The following is a 25,872-nucleotide window of genomic DNA, read 5'->3' as shown; positions in this document are numbered from 1 at the left end:
TATTAATACTCCACAACGGGCTTGAATGTGGTTGTTAAATACGTGGCTCAACCTCGGTGTTTACAATATTTTCTTCTTTTTTTTTTGTTTTTTGCTTTTCTCTTGTTTTGTTTCGGTTTTAACATACACAATCGAAAGTAAATATATCGTTACATGTATATATAATATATAGGTATAGACGTAATACACAAAAAAAAAAAAAAAAAAAAAAAAAAAAAACAACTCGAAATACAAATACAAATACACTTGCCGAAATAAAAAAAAAATTTACGGTTGCTCAGTGCCAAAGATACATTACAATAATATATATATATATAATAGTAGTATTATGTATATTTTAATATTTATATATATATTTAAAAAAAAAAAATGTTTTCTTTTTCTGTTTTTGCAAACGCATTTTAGGCCTACAAACTTATCAATAATATCTATGTATATATATATATACGTATTTAAACGAAGCTCAGCGCGTTTCAGGATCTGCTACGGGTTCCGCTTCCGGTTCCGGTTCCGTTTGTAAATCTGTTTCCGGCTCGAAACGGAACTGGTTCGTTCAGTACAATAGATCGGTCTTTTGGGCGCCCTCGCTGTACACAATGCCGCCCGTCGGCGTCGGCGGCGCCGAGGTGGTCAGATAATCCTCGACATCGTCGGGCGCAGCCGCCAGCTCCTTGCCGTCGCTCTCCTCCTTGCTGTGTCCCTCTCCGCTGCCGTTGCCGTTGTAGCTGCCGCCATTTGTGGCTGGGCTGCCGTTGCTGCTGCTGCTGCTGTCGGGCGTGGCATAGCGCGTGACGCCCAGCTGGAAGAGGCTGTCCATGGGCGAGGCCTTAAGGGGGGTGTAGAAGCCCAGGGCCGTAGAGCCTGAAATAATGCGGGGGGGTGGGGAAACACACGCCCAAATTAGTGTTGCATTCAATTGAACTTAAGCATAAATTGTAGAGCATCTGAGCATCAGTGTTGGTTAATGTGCAAATTAAGGTGAAACAAAATTATAAATGTGTGTGCGTGTGTGTGTGTGGATTGGTTTCCAATTGGGGTTAGTTACCTTAGAAGTTAATATGAATTGGCGATTAGTTTTGTTTGCATTTGTGTTAGGCTTCAGTTGCTAACCAACACCGAAAGTATTTGCCAGTGTTGTCAACGAACGGCAGCGGTGCATAGAGAGGATGGATTTTGGTTAGAGGTGGGCTGTTCGAGCGCGAGAGAGAGAGAGAGAGAGACGTTGCTTTGCACTTGTTGCCGCCAGTTTCAGTTTAGTTATTTTTTTCATTTTACTTTGATTTCGTTATATATATAAACATATATATATATATATATATGCATATATGTATATATATGATATTATAGTTATAGCTTGTATATTATATAGATATTATTTCAAAGTATTCTGTGATTAGTTTTAAATAATATCTGCAAAAGAAATTAGTAAACACAAGAGAGAAAACAAAAAAAGGGTAGAGAAAAACAAGAAATGGTTTAAATGAAAATCGTATTTAGTAGAAGTATATATATATATATATATATGTACATATATTAGGTGGGAAATATTTGTTAGTGTGTTAGTAAAGACTTATTTATAGATCATGAGCAGGAAACTTGAACCAAATGCAATACGAAACGTGCCAAGAAGTGAATACAACTTAAAACTAGCTTAAATTCGTGTTAGGCATGAGGCGCAGCCAACTTAACGCATACATTATCTAGTTTTAGTGTTGCCACATCGTTAAAGTTTGTGCCACAAAACAGAAGAGTGTTGATAAACGAAAAAAAAAAAAAAAAGAAAAGCAACCTCTGTTAAAGCCAAAGCCAAAGCTCTACACATTTAAAATTACGATTAAAAAATAATAACAAAATTATACAAATTACAAGGAGTGTGGCGTGGGGACAACCAAAACCAGTCTGAGAACTGATTTTGACATCAAAAACGGGTTAGTTAGCGAGGACAACAATGCACCAGGTGGAAGGAGAGCCTTGTCCAACAACGTAGCAAGTAACGAGTAACGAGAGAGAGCTCGCTGCTTTTGGGAGCTTACATTTTAGGATGATACGATCATATTAGAAAGGTAGCAGGATTCCTGAACGCGGATTTACTCCAAGGAACCTAACAGGCAACGACGGGCCAGGCCCTTTCTTAATCATAGCGAGTAGGAAGTAACGAGTAGCGAGTTACGAGTGAATGCGCGTGTCTATACCAACCATGATACCAAAAAGGGATTACATATCTGTATCTGTTAACTGGTTGGGCGAGTAAGAAAGGCAGGCCCTTAACCATAACGGGTAAGAAGTAACGTGTAGCGAGTAACAAGAGAATTGGTTTCGCTTTGCGCAAGTGTAAACCAAACTTTATACTGAAGGGATTAAAGGGAGATATCTGAAATCTGGTTGGGCGTGTGAGAGAGTCGGGGCCTCAACCAAAGCGAGTAACGAGTAACAAGCAGCGACTAACAAGCAACCATATATATTAAAGGGATACGCTTGGGCCAGGGGGTAAACAAGGGTATGCGACTTTACGATAGCGAGTACCAAGTACAGCGAGTAACAATAATTAGCTGCCTTTGGCGTGTGTTTGAGTGTTTTAGCCAAATCAGCAACCGTTCGGATTAAAGGAATCAGGATGGGCAAGTGAGTGTAGAGGAGTGTCTGAGCCTCAACCATAACGAGTAGCGAGTAGCGAGCAGCGAGTAACGAGTCAGCAGCTCGTTGCTCTGTCTTAACAAATCGTAAGTTACCGTAGGGATTGGGATTAGCGAGTGAGTATACAACAGCCGAAACCGTAGCGAGTAACTAGACAACTCGTTGTGTGTGTGTGCGAGTTGTTAGCCAAGTTGGGAGCTGGGCTTACGACGAGTACAATTAAATAGCTTGAGTTTGCCTACGTTTCACAGAGACAGGATTGATCGGAGAGCAGTAAAGCAGAGTTTTGTGGAGTTGTGTAGCAGCTTGGAGCGTTTCCGCGACGGTTCAACTTTTGGATCAGACATAGTAGAGTGTATTGCCTGGTATGCGTGCCTGCAGCAGGGCTGTGGAGGCGTTGGGTAGCGCTAGCGAAGACGACGACGGCGTGGACGACAGGTGTGTGGCTACAGGCAGACTGCCGCGACGGCGACTCAAGGAGCTTCCATTGCTGCAGGTTGTTGTTGTTGCTGCTGTTGCTGTTGTCGTTGTTGTTGTTGTTGGATTGTGTTTAATGTATTTACTCGGCTGTTGTGGCTTGGCGGCATGCGAGAAGGAGGCAGCTTTACGCTTTGCCTGATGCGGCGGCTGCACTGCATCATTTTGCAGAAAGCAGGCATATTGCGGCTTTAACAGAACCGACGGTCTACGACGTTGTTGTTGTTGTTGTTGTTGCTGCTGCTGCTGTTGTTGTGGTTGTTGTTGTGGGGCATCCATTTGCTGTGGCTGTTGCAAGATAATACCCCTCCCCAAACTTGGGTAATCTGCAAATATGCGTGATGCTTAAATTGAAAGCCTGACAGGCTGCGCCGTTTGGTGAGGTGCTGGGGTGCTCAGGGGTCAAGGGTCACAGTCGGCTGGGAGCTTGAGATAGCATAGTTTTCTGTTTGGGGCTATAAGAGGGGTAGGGGCTTGGGGGCTTTGGGGGGGAGCTGGCTGCTTGGGCGTCCACCCACCTGATGAGCTGAATTAGTTTGCGAAATCTTTTGATCAGCTGCCTGCAAGGTGGCAACGCCAATTGCCAGCAGGGCGTCAGGCAGCAGCAGCATGCAGCCCTGGCAGCCCTGGCACCCCTCAGCCAGTCCCTAGACAAGCTAGTTGAATTGGACGAGTTAGCGGCAATCGCTATGTTAACTGTAACAGTGGCGTTTTCTGTAAAGTGCAGAGATTTTTCTTGTTGTTGTTGTTGTTGGCATGCAAATGCAAATGGAACATCGTATGTTGAGTATTGTATGTAGGTGTGGTGAGTATGTTATAACAGGATGCTGCGTGCATGTGAGGTGTAGAGAGAGAGAGAGAGAGAGAGAGAGTGTGTGAGAGAGCGTGTGTTTGTGTTAAAGTGTACTAATTGCTGTCTAACCCCCCTCCCCGCTGCACAGATGGCGCCAATAAAAAGTGTTAAAACTCAAGAGCACAGCACTACAAAAAAGACAGAGATATGTATATATAGACACTTATTAAAGAACAAAGACAAAGAGAGAACACAGATAGAGAGAGACAGAGAGCGAGAGAGAGAGAGAGCGAAAGAGAGGCAATTGCGGCTCTTGGCAGGCATGCATATATGCACACATATGTAGATATATGTATGTATGTATGTTTATGACAGGGTTGCCACACTTACCTAATGGTAAATTTCCCAGCATTGCGCTGGTCCCCGACGTCTTATGCGACGCGGAGGATGTCGCCGCGGCTGTCGGCAGCTCAATTATCTCATCGACTGTAACATGATGATGTTGTTGTTGTTGCTGCTGCTGTTGTTGCTGCTGCTGTTGTTGTTGTTGCTGGTGCTGCAACCTGAGGTGCTCCTCGTAGAAGAGCTGATGATGCTTGGTAACATTACCGTAGGGATCGGCATACGGCGGATCGTCAATGGTCTGCGATGCCTCGGAGGGATATTCAAACGTTGACGTTAACGTATCGTTAAATTGTACGCGGAACTGTAAAACGAACGAAACGAAAGAAATGGTTAGTTATATAAAAAAATAACAACAACATGTTCAATATCTGCCACATTGATGAAACGCACCCTAACCACACACACCCCCCGCTCCCCACCCCACCCCACAGGCCTCACCTCATAAAACCACTTTGAAAGAACAACGAGAAACCCCTAAAAAGCCACTTTTAATGCATTTTGATTAATAGCGACGGCAGCAACAAATAAATAAATAAGTTAACGTGATAACGCACAAGGAAATGAAAAACATAAATAAAAAAAATTAAACGACTTGGAATGGTTGCAATTGCTGTAGTCGCAGCTCGAATACCCTAGCTGGGCGATCGAACTGATGTAGCTCTTCGATCAAAAGCAAAGTATTTGAATTTTCTAAAAGAACAGTTATAGTTTAACAGATAAGCCGCATGTTAAGAGTTGAACAGCATGTTAACAGCTTAACAACATGCTAACAGCCTAACATGTTAACAGCATAACGGCATGTAAACAGCTTAACGACATGTTAACAGCTAAACAACACGTTAACCGCGCTAACAGCAAGTTAACAGCGCTAACAGCATGTTAACAACATTTAATCTGCGCAGATTACGAGCAGCTTCTTCCGCCCCTTATTCTTCTTCGGCTTCTTCCGGAGAAGAGCAAAGCGACGACCGATAAAATGAAACAAAGGCAAATGAAAGTGGCTCAAGTAAGTTTTCTTATGCTTCTTCATCTTCTGCCCTTAATACAAGCGTGCAAAAAATATGAATTTCTGACAAAGGGAAAAATTTAGAAAAAAAAAAATAAAAATAAATCAAATAAAACGAAACGAAATACTGGCCCCGCTCGCTTCAAAATATAATTGCTGTTAATTGTTTAACAACTGTTTTTTTTTTTTTTTATTTATTTTGACAGCGATTAAAAGTTAAACGAAAGTGAAATTAAGGCCAATACGCAGCTGCAATTAAAAATGCCAAAAAAAAAAAGAACTGAAAATGCCCGCAACTAGAATAAACATAGGGTATATCTAGTACAGTGAAAGCATGCTCGAGCGGACAAGCCTGCGATTAAAACTCTCCGAATCGATAAATTCTTAATGCTTAAACAAAATCAAGTCAGAAAATGTGTAACTTTGCAGTTTTTCAAACAAATTCAGAATTTGGGCTTGTCTGTGCGTTATGTTTTGCTCAAAATACCCTGTACTGAAGAACTGATAACTCGATATCCGATAAGAGCCGCTTATTATTACAATGCGACAAATTCTGCTTGCGGCTGCCGTTACAATCAATTGCTGGCCCACACACACACTGTACAACAACAACAACAACAACAACAACAACAACAACTAATCTTATCTTATCCTTTTCAAACAAAAACAGAACAAAAAAGAACCCACACTATCTGGCAACTCAAGTATTACGGTGAGTGGGCATTAGTCATGACTAACGTGCTAGTAGTACGTACTATCTTGTGTGCGTGTGCGTGTGTGTGTGTGTGTAGCACATTATGTAGTTAGTCACAATGAGGAAAATAACGGGTCGCCTTCATTAATGCGGAAATCAATTTGGGCAGATTTCGGCGTAAATGAAGAGTGCGAGAAGGGGTAGGGGGTAGGGGGTAGGGGGTCGGGGGGCAGGGGACAGTTGTCAACTCACCGATGAATCTTTGGGTTTCTGGCGTATGCTGGACTTGCCGTCGATCACAATATTCGCATTCTCGAACTCAACGTCGCAGGGCGAGGGCGGGCACATTGAATAATCATCGTAGTCCGTGTCTGTCGATGTCTCCACCGAAAGGTCGCCCAGCAGCACGAAGCCCGGTTCATTTGGCTGGAAAGTGAAAATATAACGAAACATTCGAATGAAACAACTCTTCTTAAAAGCTTCAAGTTATTGCTAGGGGGGAGGGGGGGGGGGGATGGTTATGGTTTCGAGGTCGCTCTGAATCACAGCTGTCCCATTTCTCGCCGAACCTAATGAACGGCATGTAACCAACAGCAGATAATAAAGTTCAGGCACAGATAACAAAAAAAAAAAAACATATACATATGTATGTATGTATGTATTATACATAAAGAGCCACAACAAGAACAACATAATGCATAAAGCAAAAGCGACCAGAATTGAACGTCAAAAAAGAATTGACAAAATTGAGTTCAGAGTGTGGCACAAAAAAACGGGTTTACCAGCCAGCAAGAGCAAGAAGAAGAGCGTCAGAGCAATCGCGTGCTTTGCGCGCCAGAGAGAGAGAGAGCGAGAGCGAGAGAGCTGGAGGGAGAACGAGTGTGAGCAGGCTTTGTGTGTTGAGCAGAGCGCTTTTGTTCAACACAGTTGCGTTCGAAAAACAGCTGTGCAAGCCAACGCGCCCTGCAGCCACCCTGGCCCCGCCCCCTCCCCCCAGCCCATACCTTGAACAAAAGCAATTCACCACAGCACCAAAGAGCTCCACAACATGCGTCCCGCTCGTTCAATGCTCTCCTTTATAAGTCATAATATATCTTTGTCTGCTTTAGCCTATGTGCACATACAAACATACATACATACATACATACATATGTGTGTATATGTAGCAGCAGGAAGCAAAGAACAAACGAAGAAATATCGTAATATGTGTATATGTATGCACATATTATGTGCATATGTATGTTTGTGTGTGTGTGTGTGTGTGTGTGTGTGTGTCGAAACGGGTTTTTGCAATGCAATCGCAGGCAGAAAGAGAAAGAATTCGCCAATCGCAGCAGCAATGCATCCAACATTTTTTAATGTTAAGCAAAGCGTCTGGAATACAAACACACCCATACTTGACAATATGTATGTTTGTATGTATGTATGTATGTAGACATGTTTGGACATTGATCAGCGAAACATTTGCATAATTCGAATTTATCGAACACTGCGCAACGCGGTTGTGAGCAATTTCCATGATGCGGCGATCGCGAGTCAAGCTTGAAATAGCTCAGACGATTGCATGCGCCTGCCTTCTCACATGGGCTGCGCATCATTCAAACATTTAGAAGGTCACTCGGCAAGCTGCGCCTCAGCGTCACGCGCAGCACACACACACACACACACACACACACATGTATACGTATACGTATAAGGAATTGAATTTCAGCTGCTTCCTATAAAGCTGGCGGATGCTAAAACTAGAGTTGGGCACGTGTCGTGCTTTCTTTCGTGACACAGAAATGTATGGGAACATTTTCAAATGAAATATTTATACAATAGAAGTCATAATAAAGCGTTTTTCTTGACAAATTGTCCAAGTTTTTTTTTTGAATTTACAAGATCGTGCGCATCGTGCTGAAGAAAAAAAAAATCGACACGGTCTCATCTCTAATTGAAACAAACAGATTACAGGATTCACTTGATGCGACATTTTACAGTTGCTTAATAGCTTTTGTGGAAGCGCACAATGTTTTGACATTCTTTACATTTTGTTGCTATTGTTGAACTTTCCAAAATGCGCATGATCTTCCACGCTCTCTCGCTTACGTACTCTCCCTCTCTCTCTCTCTCTGTCTCTCTCTCGCTCTGTTGGTGGGCGCTTTGTTTCGTATTTGTTTATATGGCAAGCGAAAAGTTGAGGCCACAAACACAAATTATGTACAAGTGTGTGTGTGTGTGTGTGTGTGTGTGTGTGTTTGTATTGGGGGCCTTGTTAAGGCAAGTCTGTGTGTGTGTGTGTGTGTGAGAAGGGGGCTTGCAAAGATTAAGAAGAAATATAATAATTCATACAGAAAATAAGCATGAATAATGCGCAACGGCGCCGCATTCCACGCAGTGGAGGGGGTGAGAGTGGACGACTTCGATTGCTGATAAGCAATGAAAGCAACAGCAAACAGCTGGCTAGGCCAGCGCCAGGGGCGGGGCGGTGTGGTGCGGGGCATTGTGGTGGGAATTGTATTTGTATTTGTGCGTAATGCGTGTTATGTGTTACTCACCTTTGGCAGTTCCCGTTTACGTCTGTAGATCACAACATCGCTTTCAATATAGTCCGGCACCTCCTTGCCGCTCTTGGAGAAGTTGAACACCATGGAGGTGTTGCTGTCCGCATGGGAGCTGCTGCTGGCGACGCCGACGCCGCCGCCTCCAATGCTATTGGCGCCACCTGTCGGCTGTCGGCGCTTGCGCAACGGCCAAATTGGTGAGATGCCGCTGCCCGCTGCCGCAGCGTCCAATTCGCTGCCATCCTTGGTGTTTATCACGGTGTCGAGACTAGTGGCAGAGGCAGCAGCGGCGGCGGCGGCGGCAGCAGCAGCAGCTGCGTCTGCAGCGAGTGCTGTTGATTTTTTCATTTCATTAATGCGATTCTTTTCAATCTCGCGACTGGTCAGCGGCGTGCCGCAGCCGGAACTGGACCCGGAGTTGTTCAGCAGCGGCCTGATGACACCAATTTGCTTTGTTGTTGTTGTTGCTGCTGCTATTACTGTTGTCGCTGTTGCTGTTGTTGTTGTTGTTGTTGTGGATTCGCTGTTATCGCTGCTGCGCTGCGACAGTTTTCGACTGCTGGAACTCGTGCTGGAAGCGTGCGCGTTCTCTTGCAAGGCGGCAGCAAATGAGCGCTGGGCGCTGCTGCTGCCGACGCCTCCTGCCTCGTCCAGCGGCAGCGCTGCCGGCGTTGCTGTTAACTTATCGCCAGCCTCGCCCAGCTTAACGCCATTGCAAACGTCGTCGCCGTCGCCGCCAGCTTCAGCTGCAGCGTCGCCGTCAACGTCAACTTTTTCGTTGCCTTCGTTGTTCTCATCGTCTCTGCTGTCGTCGTTGTCGTTGTCGTTGCCGTTGTCGTCGTCGTCGTCGCCGTCAACGTCAGCCTCGCCAGCTGCTGCTGCCTGCGTTCGCTGCTGATCGCTGACTAAGCGATGATTGTTGCTGCCAGCGCCCGCAACCGCACCCGCGCCCGCTCCTGCGCCTGCGCCCACTGCCGCACCATCTGGCGCTTCCAGCTGCATGCGTTTCATCATTTTGGTAATGCTCGTCACAGGCGAATCGTAGTCGCAGCTGGCTTCCAGCTGCCTGGGAATGATGTCTGGAACGACAGCATGAACATTGGTGCTGCCGACGCGCTGCTTGGGTGTCGAGGCAGCAAATCCTGCTGTCGGCTTGCTGCTGCTGCTGCCGCCGCTGCTGCTGCCGCCAGCGCTGTTTGGCTTCTGCTCCTTGATAATCGACTTGTAGCTGGCTACTTTGCTGGCGACGCCGCCGACGCCGTTGCTGCGCTGCGTGGCGCGCGGCCGACGATTGGCGCTCGCCTCGAACATTTTCAGCGTCTGCTTGACAAGATCCGGCGGTGGGCGTTCGGTGTCATCTATAATGGAGGTTAGACGCTTTGGGGGCGTGGCATCGGTGCCGCTGTGCAGACGCTCGCGTGCATTGTGTATCTTATCCTCGATGCTGACGCAGCTGGAAGTGCCTGGGGCAGCCGATGTGGCTGTGACTGTGGCTGCGGCTGGGGTCGTGCCAGCAGCGACTGCGACTGCGCTGCTATTAACCGCTGCCGCCTGATAGCCGGCGCGTTGCGTATTCCACGGCGACTTCTCGCAGAGCAGCGCCTCGACGGAGCGTGCGCGTTTCATTACCTCGTTGCCGCGCTTAAAATGACGCGAGCGCAGCGCGTTACCGTTAAGCGACGTCGACGCCGGCTGCTGTTGCTCCTGCTGCGCCGTCTTCTGCTGCTGCTGCTGGCGTAGCTGCTGCTGCTGCTGCAAGACGCTGACGCTTTTGATGTAACTGTTGCCCGTTGGCTTGGCGCTCAGTATGGGCGGCGCTGCAGCGCTGCGTGTCACATTGACGTTGACTGCGGCAGCGACGGCAATTGTGGAGCTATTTACCTGCTGCTGTTCCTCATCCTCGACGTCGTCGTTACGATCGAGCAACGTATTGAGGCTCGTGGAGCGCTGCAGTCGCTGATTTTGGCTCTGCTGGCGCGACTCGCAGCGCAGCGCCAGATTTAGATAACGGCAGCGCAGCTTGGACACAATGCCGGGTCCATAGCTGAGATCCTCGTGCTGATCGACGGCGTCCAAAAGCGTTGGCTGCAGCGCAGCGACGCCAACGTCCATGTCGGCATCGGCGCTTTTCAGATGCAGCTGCAGCTGCTGTTGCTGCTGGTGATGATGATGATGTTGATGATGATGATGATGATGATGATGACGTTGTTGGCCATTTTGTGTGGTTGTCTTTTTCATTTCTTGCATGGCGACCATTGTCGTTTTTACCGCTACTTTTGTGGGCGACGCGGCCGTTTGGCGTTCCAGTTGCTGTTGTTGCTGATTTTTAATAAACTTGTTGCTCTGCAATTTGTCGGATATTTTCGATTTACAATTTTTATCAATTAAAATTGGCGTATTGCTGCTGCTGCTTATGTTGCTGCTGCTGCTGCTAATGTAATTGCTTGGCGCTGCTTCAGCAACGCTCTGGCCTGGTTTGCATTTCGTTTGCAACTGATTTGCTGACGACGACGATGTAGCCGCTGTTGCTGCCGTTTGTTTCACATTTGCGCTGCCGCTGCCGCTGACGCCGCTGCTGTTGCCTATTGCTGTTAATGCTCCAGTTGTCGCTGTGCCAGTTTCAACTTCACCAGAGCGCACGCTCGCATACACCATGCTAGCGCTATTCACCTCAACGTCACGCTCACCGCACGCTCGCTCGCGCTCTCTCTCACGCTCACGTTCTCTGGTATCCAAATTTAGAATCTCTTCTTGCTCCTTACCAGTTGATTGACTTCTTGTGTTGAATAAACTTGATCGCTGCTTTGGTATTGGTGCCGCTGTCGCTGCTGCTGCCGCTGCTGATGCTGCCGTTTCTGCTGAAAAGGCCGTGGCTAAATCTTTGCCTTGTGTACTTTGGGCTGCCGCTGTCGCTGCCGACGCTGCTGCTGCTGCTGTTGGAATCGTCTGATGACCTCCACTTCCAATAAAACATTTCTCAGACTTTTCCTCTGTTGGTGAAGTCTTAAATGCTGCTTGTTGCTGTTGTTGTTGTTGTGTTTGGCTTACATTTCGTTTCACATGCTGCTGCTGCTGTTGTTGTTGTTGTTGTTGACTAGTTGTTGTTGCTGCTGCTGCGCTGCCTTCAGTCGCACCTGAATCTGCAATAAAATTGGCCATAAAACGAAACTCAAATTGATGACAAATTCAAGTCGCTTGTTAAAAATAAACAAATAGCAGCAACTATGTGAGTAACTGTAACTGTCGAACGTTTGCATTGAATTTTAGTTCAATTATCAATTGATAACATTTGATAAGAGCAGCTGGCAGGCGACCAAAATAACGGACAAGTGTCTGCTCGAATCAAGTGTGCCCGACTATCTCGTATACCCTGCAAAGCACCATTTCAGTTCGTTTAACATGCGCACATTTAGATATTTCAACTTCCTGTTATATGAACACACACACCCTCTCCATCTGCCCGACTAGCAGATACCCTGTTACGAGTTGCCGTTCGACTTTCCCTCTATACATAGACATATACATATGCAGGCATGTGCTTCTTCTTACTACTCAGCCTTCCAACTTATGGGTAATGCGATCTCAAGAAACTTCGGACTTCATAGTCCGATCTAGCTGAAATTTGTACTGCTTTAACATGACATTTAAACAAGTGCATATATCAAAAAAAAAAAAAAAACGAGAGGCTTACGTATCAATATCTTTGGGTTATTTGAAAAGTTTAAACAAATTTGCGAAATTTAGCTAAAATCTTCGAGATATGCTCATTATTAGGTATCTATATCTTAATGCTTTTTGAAAAGTTCAAACAAGTCGAGATTTAGCCTGAAGCAAAAGTGTATATAATCTTCGAGAAAACAAAGGCTCAAAATCTATATATATATATATATATATATCGATATCGGGCTAACAGAATAAAGTTCTCGATAAAAAAAGAAAAAACTGATAAATGAGATTGAGATTGACAGCGATTGATGATCCCTGTTACAAACACGCCCATGAAACCAATATAGACTCCTTTATAGACTCAATATCAATGGGTATACTGCCATAGAAACAATATAGCCTCCTATCTATGCACATATTATCAATGCATTTACAGGGTATTCAAGCAAAAACAGCCTCGTTCGCCGTTATCGATAAACGATTACTCACGCCCAGCAATAGCAGCTGTGCCTCTGCCTGTGTGTGTGTGTGTGTGTGTGTCGATATTCACAGGTGAAATAACAAGCAGGTAAAACAAACAGCTTTCAATATAATTATAATTTCAGTGCTTAATCAGCTCTCACTTATTAACGTGGCTAATTAGACGCCAGCTGCAAAGCCAATTGCAGGCTTACACATGTTATAATATATATATATATACATCTATAAAGATATCGATATGGATATATATATATATATGCGATTTCATGAATCGATATCGACACCTTTCACATGAGTGCGTTTGTTTTTTGTTCTGAATGAAAACTCTTCAATTACCGAACCGATCTCAATGAAAGGGCATTTCGCTATTCTGGCCGGCAGATGGCGCCACCTTATAGCGCATATATATGTCTGGATCTCGAGAACTACTAGAGCTAGAGACTTGAAATTTTGGATGCAGTTTCTGCTATGTATTGTGCACATTGGGTTTTTTGCAAACTATAGATAACTTGCCCAGTTTCCAGGTTACGATATGGAAATGGGATCTTTGAGCATATCTCGAAGCTTTTTGGAGCTTGTTAAACCAAATTTTGGTGTGTACACTCTTGTTTAATACGCACAGATCCAGAATATATTCCACTTATATTCCTTTGATTGTAAAAAAGGCTTTCGTCCTGAGCTGGGCTTAAGGTATCTGCTAGTCGAGCACTTCCAACTAGAGCTCTATTACGTCTTCTTTCAACTAGGTTCAAAATTTTGGTATGCGCACAAAAGAAATGACATTGGGCGTTATTGAAGCAGAAACTAGCTAATTGCATTAAGATTTTCATGTATATAGGGAAAGTATGAATCTTTCAAGTGCTCTTCTCGAAACTCGGAAAATATTTGGGGTATGCTGATGTAATTTAGTAAGCAGCTTAAGGAAAGGGTATTAAATAGAGCACCAAGAGAAATTCTAGCAGAAAATGAGTCAAATTTAAGGTAAATGCTTGCAAAAGGGGTTTTAGAAGGGTTCAAATCGGAAAGTATTTGAGCTTATAAGGAAAAGAGTATTTGTGCAGCTTAGGGAAAGGGTATTAAATATAATAGATGCATCAAATGGTTAGTTAAATGTTTAATTTCTAGCAGAAACTGACTTTAGACTAGTGTAAAGGCTTGCAAAAGCGGTTTTAGAAGGAACTTTGATCGGAAAGTATTTGTGTTTCTTAGCTAAAAAAGGGTATTAGCTGTAGCTTACCTTTGCAGCTTAGGGAAAGGGTATTAAACAGTAGTGGCCAACTAGTTTATTAGCTAGTTAAGCTTAAATTAAACGCCTAAAACCGGTTTAAGACAGGCTTTAAAGTAGGTTTTAGAATGAAAGAAGGGACTCAGAAAGGTTTTAAGCCTGGTTTTAGCTGCAAAGCCCTTACAGACTCAGGTGTGTGAAAACTCACCTGCAGGTTCTTGGAAAGCCGCACAGCTGCCATCAGCTGGCGGCGCCGCGGCTGTGGGCGAGCAGGCGGCGGCGGCATTAGTGCGCGCCACATTCGTTTTGCGGCGCTGGATCAAATCCTTCTTCCACTGCGGCATGTCCGGCAGGAAGCCGGCGCCGCCAGCGCTGCCCAACGGTGTGGTTGCCGGCGAACAGCTGGACATGCTCTCAGCTCCAGCTGCAGTTCCGGCTCCTGCTGCTTCTGCGGCCAAGTGCAGAGAGGGTCGCTTCTGGGGCGGCTGCTGTTGCTCCAGTGAAGACATGTTCGTCCAGTTTTGTTAGGGCTGCAATTGGCATTCTGTATTAGTGCATCGAACCAGCTAATGGACCCCGAAAGTGAGCGCACGCAAAGCAGACGTCTTGACCCCAGCGGCCAACGCAGCCGACTGAAGCGCGCCCGGCAAGGCCCAAACGCGTGCCAAAGTGCGGCTGCAAGTCGCAACTGACCACACAGATACCCTAACCCAAGCGGCATGCACGACTGTGCAGCGTTTTGGTTGGGAACTGGCGTTAGTTATATACATTTGAAAATATTAAATACTTTCTTTTTTTTAATTGTTTACAAACATAATTTAAGTTTGACTTTTGGCAGCGCATTTACAAGTCGACTTGACTTTTGTAATTGGATTTACTGTTATACTTTTTATTATTTATTATATTTAAAAATAAATCAACAAAATAATAAATGTTTTAATTTTGCTTTTTAATTTTTTTGCAAATTAAATTAAATTTTGAATTTTTATAGTGCATTTACAAGTCGACTTGAACATGCTTAATAGAATTAACTGTTATATTTTGTTATACTTTTCATCATATATTTTATATTTATATTTAAAAAAAAATCAACAAAAAAATAAATGCTTTTATTTTGCTTTTTAATTTATTTGCAAATTATATAAAATTTTGAATTTTTATAGTGCATTTACAAGTCGACTTGAACATGCTTAAAAGAATTAAATGTTATATTTATTTATTAAAAAAAAAAAATTAATAAAAAATAAATACCTTAATTTTGCTTTTTAATTTATTTACACATTTCATTGAATTTGGAATTTTTGGTAGGGCATTTACAAGTCGACATGACCCTGCTTGGAATTTCTCGTAATTGGATTAACTGTTTTTGTTTTCTTTTTCAATAAAAAGAAACCTCAATATTTGTTCATTGTGAAAAAAAAAACAAAATCAAAAGAGCGAAAAAAGAAGCAGAACATAAATGAAGACTATGCTAAATGTGAGAATATATGTAAAAAAAAAAAAAAAAAAAATGCAAGTGAATTACTTTTCGTTTCGTTCGTTTTCTTCTCTGCGCGCGATCGCTCACAGCGGGTGGGAGCGAAAGGGGGGTGAGCGGGTGAGTGAGTGAGAGAGAGAGAAAGAGCGAGTGCGGCAAGTGTCAAATTGAGAGCTCAGCTTAAATCATAGTTTTTTCATATTTGCCTTATGCTCGTGTGCGTGTGTGTGTGTGTATCTCAGTTGAGGCTGTCTCTCTCTGTGTGTGTGTGTGTGTGTGTGCAAGGGTGCAGAGCGCAGCCGAGCGGAGCAGGGGCTGCAAATCGCAGACGAAGCATAAAATAAACAAGCGGCAGCAGCGACGCTGCGCGCTCTGCATATTATCGATTTTTACAAGCTGCAAGAACTTTTGAGCTACACACACACACAAACACACAGGCATGCATACAGAAACAGTTAAATGCCTGCATACACACATTTATAGCTATGCATGTTTGTATGCGTGTAAGCAACTTTTGCAGTCGTCTGGCAATGGGTTGAAAAGAAAGCGTATAACAAACAAAAGCCGCACAAAAACAAAGGCGGCCAGCAAATTAATGAACAGCCCCCTTTTTTTGGGGTGGCCAATGGCTGGTGTCCAAATTAGCAGCTAAGAGCCGGGCTCTGTTTATTTACACAAACACACACACGCACACACGCACACGCACACAGAGACACACACGAACATGCTTCAACAGACACGCACGCACACATAGGCGCGAGCATAAACATAAACATTTTGCATATTTGAGTTGCTTACTTTTGCGTCCAATTCAGTGCGGTGGGGCTTAACTGGTATTTGTGCACATATGTCTGATAGTTGTTGGCATGGATATAATTGATAAGCAGCTACTTAAATAAATATTGTATACGCGCACTTTCTTTACACTGCTGCACTCGGTACAAATGCAATTAAGTCGCATTCGCTGCGCTAAAATGCTCCCAACAACTGAACAGTGTTGGGTTGTTTTTCACACAACTATCGGCTCAGCTATCGATGTTCGGCTTTACAGCGCCTATCGATATTGACACTAGCTTCACTACATACAGTTTATCAAAACGAAACTAAATATGCAATATATTAGTTTTAGGTATTTGGTTAGTAAGCACACACGTCAGCTTATGTCTGATAAAGCAAACAACAACAAAATCGTTGACGTGACAGTTTAAGCGCACGCGCTGCCACATTGTCTGAATATGATAAAATCGATAAAAGGAATTTGGCAGCAACTCATTTTTTTGCAAGCAGCGGTAATTATTTGCGTGACAGCTGCAAATGCAATATTTGCACACATTTGCAGAGTTATAGAGTATGATTTACAGCTCATGACTATTTGCAATTAATAAGCAAACTAAGCATTTTTACTTGCAAAATTGTTGTCTGTTCAAATAAGCGAAAGCGCGCATTTTACTCAAATTGGCAAGTGCTGCTACTCAAATTGGCAAGTGTTGCTACTCAAATTGGCAAGTGTTGGCAAAAGGCAACACACTTTACATGGAGTTGGCAGCACTGCTTGTGCATTTGAGAAATTCGTGTTTATGTTTGTCTTATCATTGTTGTGAAAGATGAGCATAAACTGGATCAAAATAACCGAACGGTAAGCGCACTTCAAGCATTTCATTTGTCCAAACAATCACTGAACGTGTTCGAATTGCCGCCAAGTGCACGGGAGGGCATCAAAATCATCAATGCCCTGCCCTACGATACCTTCACCACGGTGCTGCTCTACGTGCACCGTCAGATGAGTCCGGCGAGCGCTGCCGCTGCAGCTGCTGCTGCTGCGGGTGCGCCCGCAGCGTCGCCGGCTGTCAGCGTTGCGGGCAATGCAACGGCCAGCGGCACGGTGGGCACGAGCGTAACGACCACGGAACGCACGGGCAGCGGCAACGGTACGAGCCACACGAGCAGCGAGCCGGAGTATACGCTGGAGGAGCTGGAACGTTTGGTGGGCGTGGCACGCCCAGATTTTCTGCTGCTAATCAAAACGTTCTCGTACATCTTGCGGCGCATCTCGACGTTCATCATCAAGCCGAGCCATTTGCAGCGGGAGCTGCGCGACAAGCTGCAGCTGCAGGACGAGGCGAAAATCGATGCCATATTGCGGCTATGGGTGCGCCAGACGACGCCGATGCTAAACAATTTGGCCAGCGAACGTTACGAGTCGAATGTGATTGAGGATATGGCCTGGAAGCTGAACGTGGAGATTGCCTCGCATTGTCAGCAGCGCGAGAAGACGGCGCTGGCCGTGCTGCAGCTGAAGACGGGCGCCGGCGAGGACATCAACTTTGAGATGACGCAGCCGGAGCTGCAGCAGCTGTTCAATCAATTCGAGCACATCCAATCGGAGCTGGACGCAACGCTGGCCAACATGAAGAGTAACGAGGGCGAGCACTAACTAATTAACCGCACGATTCCAATGAAATTTATCTCGTTTCTTATGCCTTAATATTAGCGCTAATTGCTTGTAAGCTGTATATACATATTTAATTGTAAACCTATTTGTTTTTAGCTCTAATGTAGTTTAATTTCAAATTAACAAAATCAAATATCAAAAAAAAAAGTGCTCGATAACGTTTACGTATCGATAAGTTGTATGCGCCACATCGATAACTGTCCAACGTGCAGTGTTGGACAGCAATAAAATCCGTTGCAAATTCATTTGAATTACAATTTTCACATCTTTTTGTTTTTTCTTGCCTTTTAATATGCATTTCCATTTGGTTTCATAATTCTACTGATAAACATTACAAATTATTACAATGATATAGATGTACTTTTATATGTATATATATATATATATATATTGTATATATGCATATGTATTTCGTTTATATATGTATATGTCAAGTCTAGCTTGCAGACTTGTTAGTTATTCATTCATGCATATGTATTCTTTAGTTTATACTCGTATGTGTGTGTGTGTGTGTGTGTGAATTGCACATATGTGGCCTGTGGGCTGGAGGGGGGAGCACTTGTTTCGTTGTTAGTTTGTTTTTGTTTGAAATACAGTTAGGCTGTTAACTAGTCTAAAAGCAAAAACGTTTCTATTGCACATTATCAACTAATTTCAACAAAGCTGAAACAAATTGTGCTGGCAACTGAAATTTTACTACATTTGTTATTTTGTTTTTTTTTTCGTTTATGCTATTGCTAAATTGTTATTGTTACCGTTAGTTTAGTTACTGCTGTTGCTGCTACTTTTGTGTGTGTGTGTGTGTGTGTGTGTGTGTGTGTGTGTGTGTGTGTGTGTGTGTGTGTGTGTGTGTGTGTGTGTGTGTGTGTGTGTGTGTGTGTGTGTGTGTGTGTGTGTGTGTGTGTGTGTGTGTGTGTGTGTGTGTGTGTGTGTGTGTGTGTGTTTGTGTGTGTGTGTGATTTGGCACCGGCTAAATGCTTATGTTAATTCGCTTACTGTTAAGCTACAGACTCTAACTTAACATACTGTTCTGTTACAGTACTTATGCATAGATGCAAAAACAAAAACCAACAAAAAAAAAACATTACAAGTTAACTGTGTTTATGTTTTGTTGTTGTTTTGCTGTGTAAATGATTATCGCCTTTGCTGAAATGCGTTGGTCATTTGTTGTTGTGCTGTTATTGTTGTTGTTGTTGTTGCAATTGCTCGGTGTACAGCTGCTGTTAAGTGTATTTGTCTCTGCTAAGCTAACAGCGGCAGCGCATTAACAGCGCCTGGCGCTGTTAGCTTGCCGTAGTTTATGTTAAACGAAAAGCTTATTGTATTAATTCAAAATAAAAAATAAACACAAAATGTTTAACTCTGTTTTGTTCTTTTTTTTTTAAATACGTTTCTATATAATTAAACAATTATAACGTAGCACATACATACATCAAAATTACACACATATACAAAGATTTTGTTAATATATATATATGGTAGATAATATCATATAGTTTACGAAAAAAAAAAAACAAAATAAAATAATAATAATAGCAATAGACTACAAATTAGATGCCGCAACATGTTTGTTTTCTGTTTAAAACTATGTAACTGAATTATTGCAATTTTTTACATACATTTTACGTATATGTACACATGTATGTAGATATATATATATATATATATATATATATCGTGTATGTGATCAAGCAGTGCCTATTTCTTGATTCTTTTCTTTTAATGTTTAGCCTATTTATAGTTTATAGTATATGTATATAAAAAAAAAAACCTTTTAGCGCTCCTTTTTCATGTGTTTTTTGCTTTTTTCCTTTCCTCAACTAACATTTAGTGTACAAAAATTGGAAGTTACATATAGGTATATATATATATGTCTATATGCCCGTATATATGTATATATATATGTATAACATTACAAAAAATTGTGGCTAGCAATAAAAATATGTTGTCAGTTATAATAATATCGGTAGTATCCATTAGACAATGCAGGATTGGATTGATATATATATATATGTATAGGTATATATATATAGATAATATATATATATATGTATAGAAAGGGTATATAGTTGCCTGTGCTGCAGCGCGATCTCAACAGCTTGACCGATATATATATATATATATATCTGATCGCACTCTTGGATCGTTGTGCACAACAGATCTTTAAGATTGAATTGATAATATTTTTGTTGCATACATATATATATATAAAAATTGCTTGTATATATATCGCTCAGCCAAACCAGATAGATATCTGTATCATATATATACATATATATGCCATATATCGAGAATAATATCAAGCGTTGCCTTTCGAGTTGCTCTTAAGTAAATTTAATTATGTAGTTTTGCCACATGGATTCATCAGGGGGGAAGGGGGTAGGGTGGGTGGGGGGGGGGGGGGGGGGGGGGGGGGGGGGGGGGGGGGGGGGGGGGGGGGGTAATCTTTCTTCTGGCTCGATTCGCTTTTTACATGCCCGACTCCGCGATGCCCTCGTCATCTGCAAGCATTACACAAAATATTAGTAATTGTTATCAAAATGTTTAAGACATTTAACACAAAATTAAACAAAAGGGCAACAAATTAAAAACTTCGACGTGCCGAAGTTGAAATACCCTTGCAGACACTGGGCAGATATATATATATATATATATATATATATATATATATATAGTTATATAAGGATATTTTGTATATATAAGTTCGATCTCAAGCAGATCAGCTAAACATTGATTTGATTTTGTCCGATTTTCAATGAGCAAAGCCAAAAAAAAAAAAACTGCAATTTCCAACCATTTTCCATGTAAAATGCTTTAATAAATTAGCCCAGTTTCCACTCAAGAGAGTGAATTTGACAAAAGCTGTGAAAGCGGCTGCAAATGAACTCTTGCAAAGATCTCTGGAATTGAGCTTGAACCAGCAACTTCTTTTAGGCTAGCCCAACTTTGAGCTCAAGTATTCAACACGGAGGCTTGGATTTTGCTCAAATGAAGTTTGCGAACGATAACGAAAAAAAAAACGTTCTTTTTCGCGCATTTTTCACGCTTGCGAGCGGAATTGAGTTCGATTTTTGCTTGAAATTAGACTGCAAGGGCATAAAATAATAATAATAAATAGAATAATTAATAAAGCGTGGGAGACATGCGACAGCTACAACAACAAGTACAAGGAACACAAAACGTAACTCAAATGAGAGACATGCAGTGAAAAGAGAGAGGGAGAGAGAGAGTGAGCTAGCATGCAAGAGAGTGAGAGAGTGAGAGAGAGGTAGACAGAGAGAGAGAGATTGCGTGAAATATTACAAACCCATGAAAGGATTGGCATAGATGATGCCACCGTTGCCGCCGCCGCCGCCGCCGCCGCCAGCAGCTGCCTCCAGTGCAGCCAGATTGGACACACCCCCCAGACCAAGACCTAGACCAGACCCAGAACCAGTTGCGACACCTGTGACCCCCAACTTGCCCCCCAGCTTGCTGTAGCCATCCGCATCGCCGATGAGCGTGGCAATGTCCTCCTCCTCCGCATCGTGATCGTGATCGTGATCGGCGGGAGCCGAGGAATTGCCCAGGAGCTGGTCATAGCAGCTGACATCGGTGCTGATGACATCCACCTCGATGTCATCGTCGTCCTTCTCCAAGCTGTTGCGATTGCTGCCGCCGAGCGAGCTGTGCAGCGCATGCGAATCCTCGTAGCTGCCGCCGCCGCTGTCATCGTTCGCGTTGTTCGATTTGGTGTCGATGTGCGTCTCGAATTCGTCGTGCATGTAGAGCACATCTTCCGGCACCTCCTCATCCTCCTCCTCCTCCTCCTCTTCGTGGTCCTCATGCTCCTCCTGCTCCTGCTCCTCATCCTCCTCCTCTTCGTCGTCCTCTTCCTCCTCCTCCTCGACATCCTGTTCGTGTCGCTGCTGCTCCTCAGCCATTTGCTCCTTCAGCTGCAGCTCCACGCCCAGCTCGAGCGAGCGTCGCCGATAGACATCCTCATCCGGCTTGGGCTCCTCCTCGGCAAAGCTCAAGCGCACATTGTTCCGACCAACGGTTGGGATTAGCTCGTGGCTGAGACTGTTCTTGATATCACAGGAGCTGGCGCTGAATGTGATCAACTGCGATTTGCGTCTGTGCTGGAGCGTATTGTAGCCATTGCCCAAGGTCTTGCCAGCCGGCTCTCTGCCCTGCGAATCGATGTCGACACGGCTGCCCTCCTTGCAGATCATCGAGCTGGGCTTGTTGTCAACCAGAACAATCACAACCGAATTGTTGTTCTCGCTCTGATTGACCGCCGCCGAATGTCATCTGTCCGGCCCCTCGACCACGCCGAACGAGCTCATCGAGTTCGTTGCCATACCATGACCCAAACCCAGACCCAGACCCAGACCCACCCCGACGCCGACGCCGACCCCGAAGCTGCTCGTGAGGGGCTGCTGATCGTCGTGGATAATTGCGGCATTCGCGTCGTCAATGGCCTCCGCCTCGGCCTGTTGCAGCTGCAGCTGCAGATGATCCTCGATGGTGGCCACGATCGCGCCATGCTCCTCCAGCTGAGCATCTGCGCCTGTCCCACACCACAAGAACGTGTATTTGTGTGCGCGTGTTAGAAGAAATTCGCATTTGGGTTAGTCATGTTTTTGCACCCAGCACCAAAAGTTAAGATAACAAAAAAAAAAAAACAATTCCAGTCGAGTGCCACCGACTGCGCCATGCTCTGCTCACAGGCGGCAGTTAACACGACCGCCAGATACCCTTGACAAACATCTTTCTCAAAAATTTCAGCCTTCAATCAGTTAAAGAGAGAGAGAGAAAGAGAAGAGTTAAATGTGGCCTAGGTCTGCTAAACATATCGATAACTTTGTTAAGGGCTCTTCAATATATCGATAACTTTTCTAAGGCGGCTTGAACATATCGATTACTTTTCTCAAGGGGTAAGATCCATTCATATCCACACCTCATCCTCATATAACTAACTATGCAGTCTCTATAGAGGATAATATCGATAAGTATCGATTAATCGATTTATCGGTTATCGATTTTGAGATGATGAGCGCTAGAGTAATCAAATGTGCTAAGTGAGCCTTCATATTGTATAAATAGACCAAGATGTTTTCACTTTTGGCCAACCTTCTTCCATTGCGTTAGTACAGGGTATCTAACGGTCGTGCACTTTCGTCTGTGGCAATCTTACATTTTTCGTTTTGTGAACAGAGCATGGCATAGTTCGAATCACAAATGCTGTGCATCATTTGTGGGTTAGTGTTAAAACGAGGCGTTCGCAACGAGCGGCCCAGCACCAGGCAACAAGATGGATCCGATGTGGAATCGGTTCACCTACCTTCAAAGCCCTCGTTGTCGTCCATGACTCGGGCGGGACCGACAATGTTCTCCTTGCCCTCGAGCACCGCCAGCAGGCACTGGTGTATGCAAATGTATTGCTGCTCCGTTTGCACCATCCAAACGCGCTCTGCGAGTGGCGAGAGAGAGAGAAAGGATTTAGAGCTGGGTAGGAAGGTTGACCTGGAATTGGGAGCTTACCCTTGCGCATGGCATAGACTATGCCGAAAATGTCCACATAGTCGGACGTATTGATCTGCTGCAGAATGCGATCCAATGTGATGAAGGTGCCCGATCTGCCAACGCCAGCGCTGCAGTGCACCAGAATGGGACGCTGCTCGGCACCGATGCGATCCCGGAACGCGCGCACGAAACGCACCAGCGTCTGTGGAGGATTCGGTACGCCGAAATCGGGCCATGTAATGAAATGGAAGTGACGCAATATGCGCTGCTCACTGCCCTATAATCGAAAGAGAGAGAGAGGAAGGGAGAAGGAGTAAGTCAGGCAGTTGGAAGGGGAAAAAGTCCAAGAGACTTACCCGACACAACATGAACTCGGTCATGACCCAGTCGGCGTAGTGGCTGTCGTTGAGTATTTGCACCTTGATATCGCCGTAGAACACGGGCACCGTATCGTTGGGCCAGTATTGATCGCACTTTTCGCGGCCCTTCTCGAAGCAGCGTGTCAGCATGACAATCGCCCGCGAGTTGCTCTCCCAGCACATGCGCCAGAAGTCGTCGCGCGTGGAATGCAACGGTCCTTGGGTGACAATGAATTCGCGTGGCGAATTGTGGCCGGGCACATAGTTGGCATTGATATAGTCGGAGCCCTCGTCATCGTCGACGGGCTGCAGCTTGAAGCGCGAATGATCGTAGGGTAGAATGTTGGTGAAGCGATTCTTGGGCCGATTGCAGGGCAGGTCGGCGAATGTGCAGGGCTGATCCCGGCCGACATGCTTCAGCTCCTCGAACTCCTCGCTAAAACGGAAGTCCGAGTCGGCGGACATCAGGCGATAATGTTCCGCAAAGTTCTTAATCAGAATGGGCCGATTCTGTTCGATGACGCTGTCCGGCAGGGACATGTTATCATTGGCACGCGAGTCCTTGGTGGTCTTGCGGCAATTGTTGCGACGTCGCTTGTAGAAAACCAACGTGACCAGCAGCACCAGGATTATGGTCATCGGCACCGTAATGGCCACAATCAGCGAGGTGTTGTCTTGATCTGCAAAGAGCATTGAAGCCAAGAAGTTAGCTAAAGGCACATATCAAATGGAATAATAGCATTGGCTTTTGCCGGACGACAGCTTACCCGGCGAGCTCAGCAGTTCTATGACGAAGGATCATAGAACATGCAACAGGCAAGACATAGATTATAACAGAATGGAATTAAACAAAACACGCAGCTCAGTTAGTTTTGAGTGTTAGCTTAAACTATATTTCGATTGGGTCTAACGCAATGGATCAAGTACGATTGATCCTTTCTACAAGCTCTAGCTTCTATCATCGCTAAGACGACCCATGACCCATGACAAAGAGAGCATTTTCCAACTTCTTTAATGTGCTTGGAATTTTCTACATACTCCATACTCTGTACTTTTAGTCCCTACTTCCATCGAAACTGATTTTCCGCGAGGAAAGAAAGTATGCTCTATAGAATTTTCCATTTGTATGGATGTCTTCTAGGCTTCCCTCTTGGGAACGTTTCAGCCAAGCTACTTCCATGAATTGACCTAGTCGACCTACTCCTTATTCCTTAAGGATCTTCCCCACTCTCTGGCTTGTAGCTGGGAATTGATAATCAATCAGTCTGTTAGTCAGTCAATCAATCCTTAATGGAACCCTCTTGGGAACGTCTCAGCTAATAACTTCCTTGAATTGACCTCTTAGAAACGTCTCAGCCAAACTACTTTCATGAATTGCCCTAGTCGACCTACTCCTTATTCCTTAAGGATCTTCCCCACTCCCCGGTTTGTAGCTGGGAATTGATAATCAATCAGTCTGTTAGTCAGTCAATCAATCCTTAATGGAATCCTCTCAAGAACGTCTCTGCTAATAACTTCCATGAATTGACCTCTTAGAAACGTCTCAGACAAGCTACTTCCATGAATTGACCTAGTCGACCTACTCCTTATTCCTTAAGGATCTTCTCCACTCTCCGGTTCAGTCTGTTCCTCTCAAGAGCATCTCAACTAATTAGCTACTTCCGTGAATTAACCTAGTCGACCTACTGCTTATTCCTTAAGGTACTTGTCCACTCACCGGTTTGTATGGGAAAACTGTAGGCCGTGTCGGTGAACTTGTCGGGTCCGGTGAAGGCGCGCACCTTGACGCGATAGGTGGTGCCGGATTTGAGGGGTCCATTGCAGTAGCCGATTTTATGGTTGTCACAGTTCTCGGTGCCGATAGTAAAGTCCTCAACGGAACGATTCTCGAACGGGTAATAAGGATCGATGGCCTGGTAGGGCAACCAGACGCTATACGACTGTACATCCAGCCAGCTGGGCATCTCCAAGCCGGAGGCATTCTTGGCATCGTCCTCGGCCACAATGATCGTGTACATGCGCACCTGTCCGTTCTGGTCCGAGAAATAGTTCTTCCGGAAGCGTATCTGTATGGTCGACGAGCTGCGGTACACCTCAGTGGGCACCACCTGTGTGGCGGGTCGCGGCGGCGCCAATATGGGCATCGTTTG

The 25,872-nt window shown here is 44.5% G+C and overlaps 3 protein-coding genes across 4 annotated transcripts; 1 reads left to right on the top strand and 2 right to left on the bottom strand.

Annotated features, from left to right (window-relative positions):
- Positions 1 to 260: 260 nt before the first annotated feature.
- On the bottom strand, positions 261 to 16,292 carry LOC115768749 (pneumococcal serine-rich repeat protein). 2 transcript variants are annotated; one of them, XM_030713436.1, is made up of 6 exons: positions 16,202 to 16,292; positions 14,135 to 14,456; positions 8,550 to 11,695; positions 6,262 to 6,435; positions 4,295 to 4,610; positions 261 to 861 (listed from the first exon to the last, which is right to left on the bottom strand). In XM_030713436.1, exons 2-6 carry the CDS (start codon positions 14,433 to 14,435, stop codon positions 554 to 556), a joined length of 4,245 nt encoding a protein of 1,414 aa, XP_030569296.1. In that variant the 5' UTR covers positions 14,436 to 14,456; positions 16,202 to 16,292; the 3' UTR covers positions 261 to 553. The 2 variants fall into 2 exon arrangements, with proteins under 2 accessions (XP_030569296.1, XP_030569297.1); XM_030713437.1 differs by lacking the exons at positions 261 to 861; positions 16,202 to 16,292 and adding an exon at positions 1,341 to 1,410 and having other exon boundaries at positions 14,135 to 14,529.
- Positions 16,293 to 16,572: 280 nt separating this feature from the next.
- LOC115768739 lies at positions 16,573 to 18,081 on the top strand. The gene is made up of 2 exons (XM_030713423.1): positions 16,573 to 17,039; positions 17,105 to 18,081. Exons 1-2 carry the CDS (start codon positions 17,008 to 17,010, stop codon positions 17,835 to 17,837), a joined length of 765 nt encoding a protein of 254 aa, XP_030569283.1. The 5' UTR covers positions 16,573 to 17,007; the 3' UTR covers positions 17,838 to 18,081.
- Positions 18,082 to 21,113: 3,032 nt separating this feature from the next.
- LOC115768754 (tyrosine-protein phosphatase 10D) lies at positions 21,114 to 25,866 on the bottom strand (the record flags this gene model as incomplete). Its single annotated transcript, XM_030713441.1, is given in 6 exon segments — positions 21,114 to 21,661; positions 21,746 to 22,407; positions 23,182 to 23,310; positions 23,382 to 23,640; positions 23,720 to 24,402; positions 25,440 to 25,866. Coding segments are annotated over 6 exon segments (2,667 nt in total), but the record flags the coding sequence as incomplete, so codon positions are not given.
- Between the last annotated feature and the right edge of the window lie 6 nt (positions 25,867 to 25,872).

Source organism: Drosophila novamexicana, unplaced genomic scaffold (genome assembly GCF_003285875.2).
Source record: "Drosophila novamexicana strain 15010-1031.04,08,12 unplaced genomic scaffold, DnovRS2.1 tig00002010-arrow-arrow-pilon, whole genome shotgun sequence".
Lineage (NCBI taxonomy): Eukaryota > Metazoa > Arthropoda > Insecta > Diptera > Drosophilidae > Drosophila > Drosophila novamexicana.
This window is presented reverse-complemented; position numbering and strand designations above follow the sequence as displayed.

Bases quoted from the DNA above. Each gene is read 5' to 3' on its own strand.
- LOC115768749 (XM_030713436.1), bottom strand. From the start codon at position 14,435: ATGTCTTCACTGGAGCAACAGCAGCCGCCCCAGAAGCGACCCTCTCTG. The intron at 4,611-6,261 runs GTGAGTTGACAA...TTCGTTTTACAG, and splicing joins AGAAACCCAAAGATTCATCG to TTCCGCGTACAATTTAACGA. The intron at 862-4,294 runs GTAAGTGTGGCA...GCATTATTTCAG, and splicing joins GCTGGGAAATTTACCATTAG to GCTCTACGGCCCTGGGCTTC.
- LOC115768739 (XM_030713423.1), top strand. From the start codon at position 17,008: ATGAGCATAAACTGGATCAAAATAACCGAACG. The intron at 17,040-17,104 runs GTAAGCGCACTT...ATTGCCGCCAAG, and splicing joins TGGATCAAAATAACCGAACG to TGCACGGGAGGGCATCAAAA.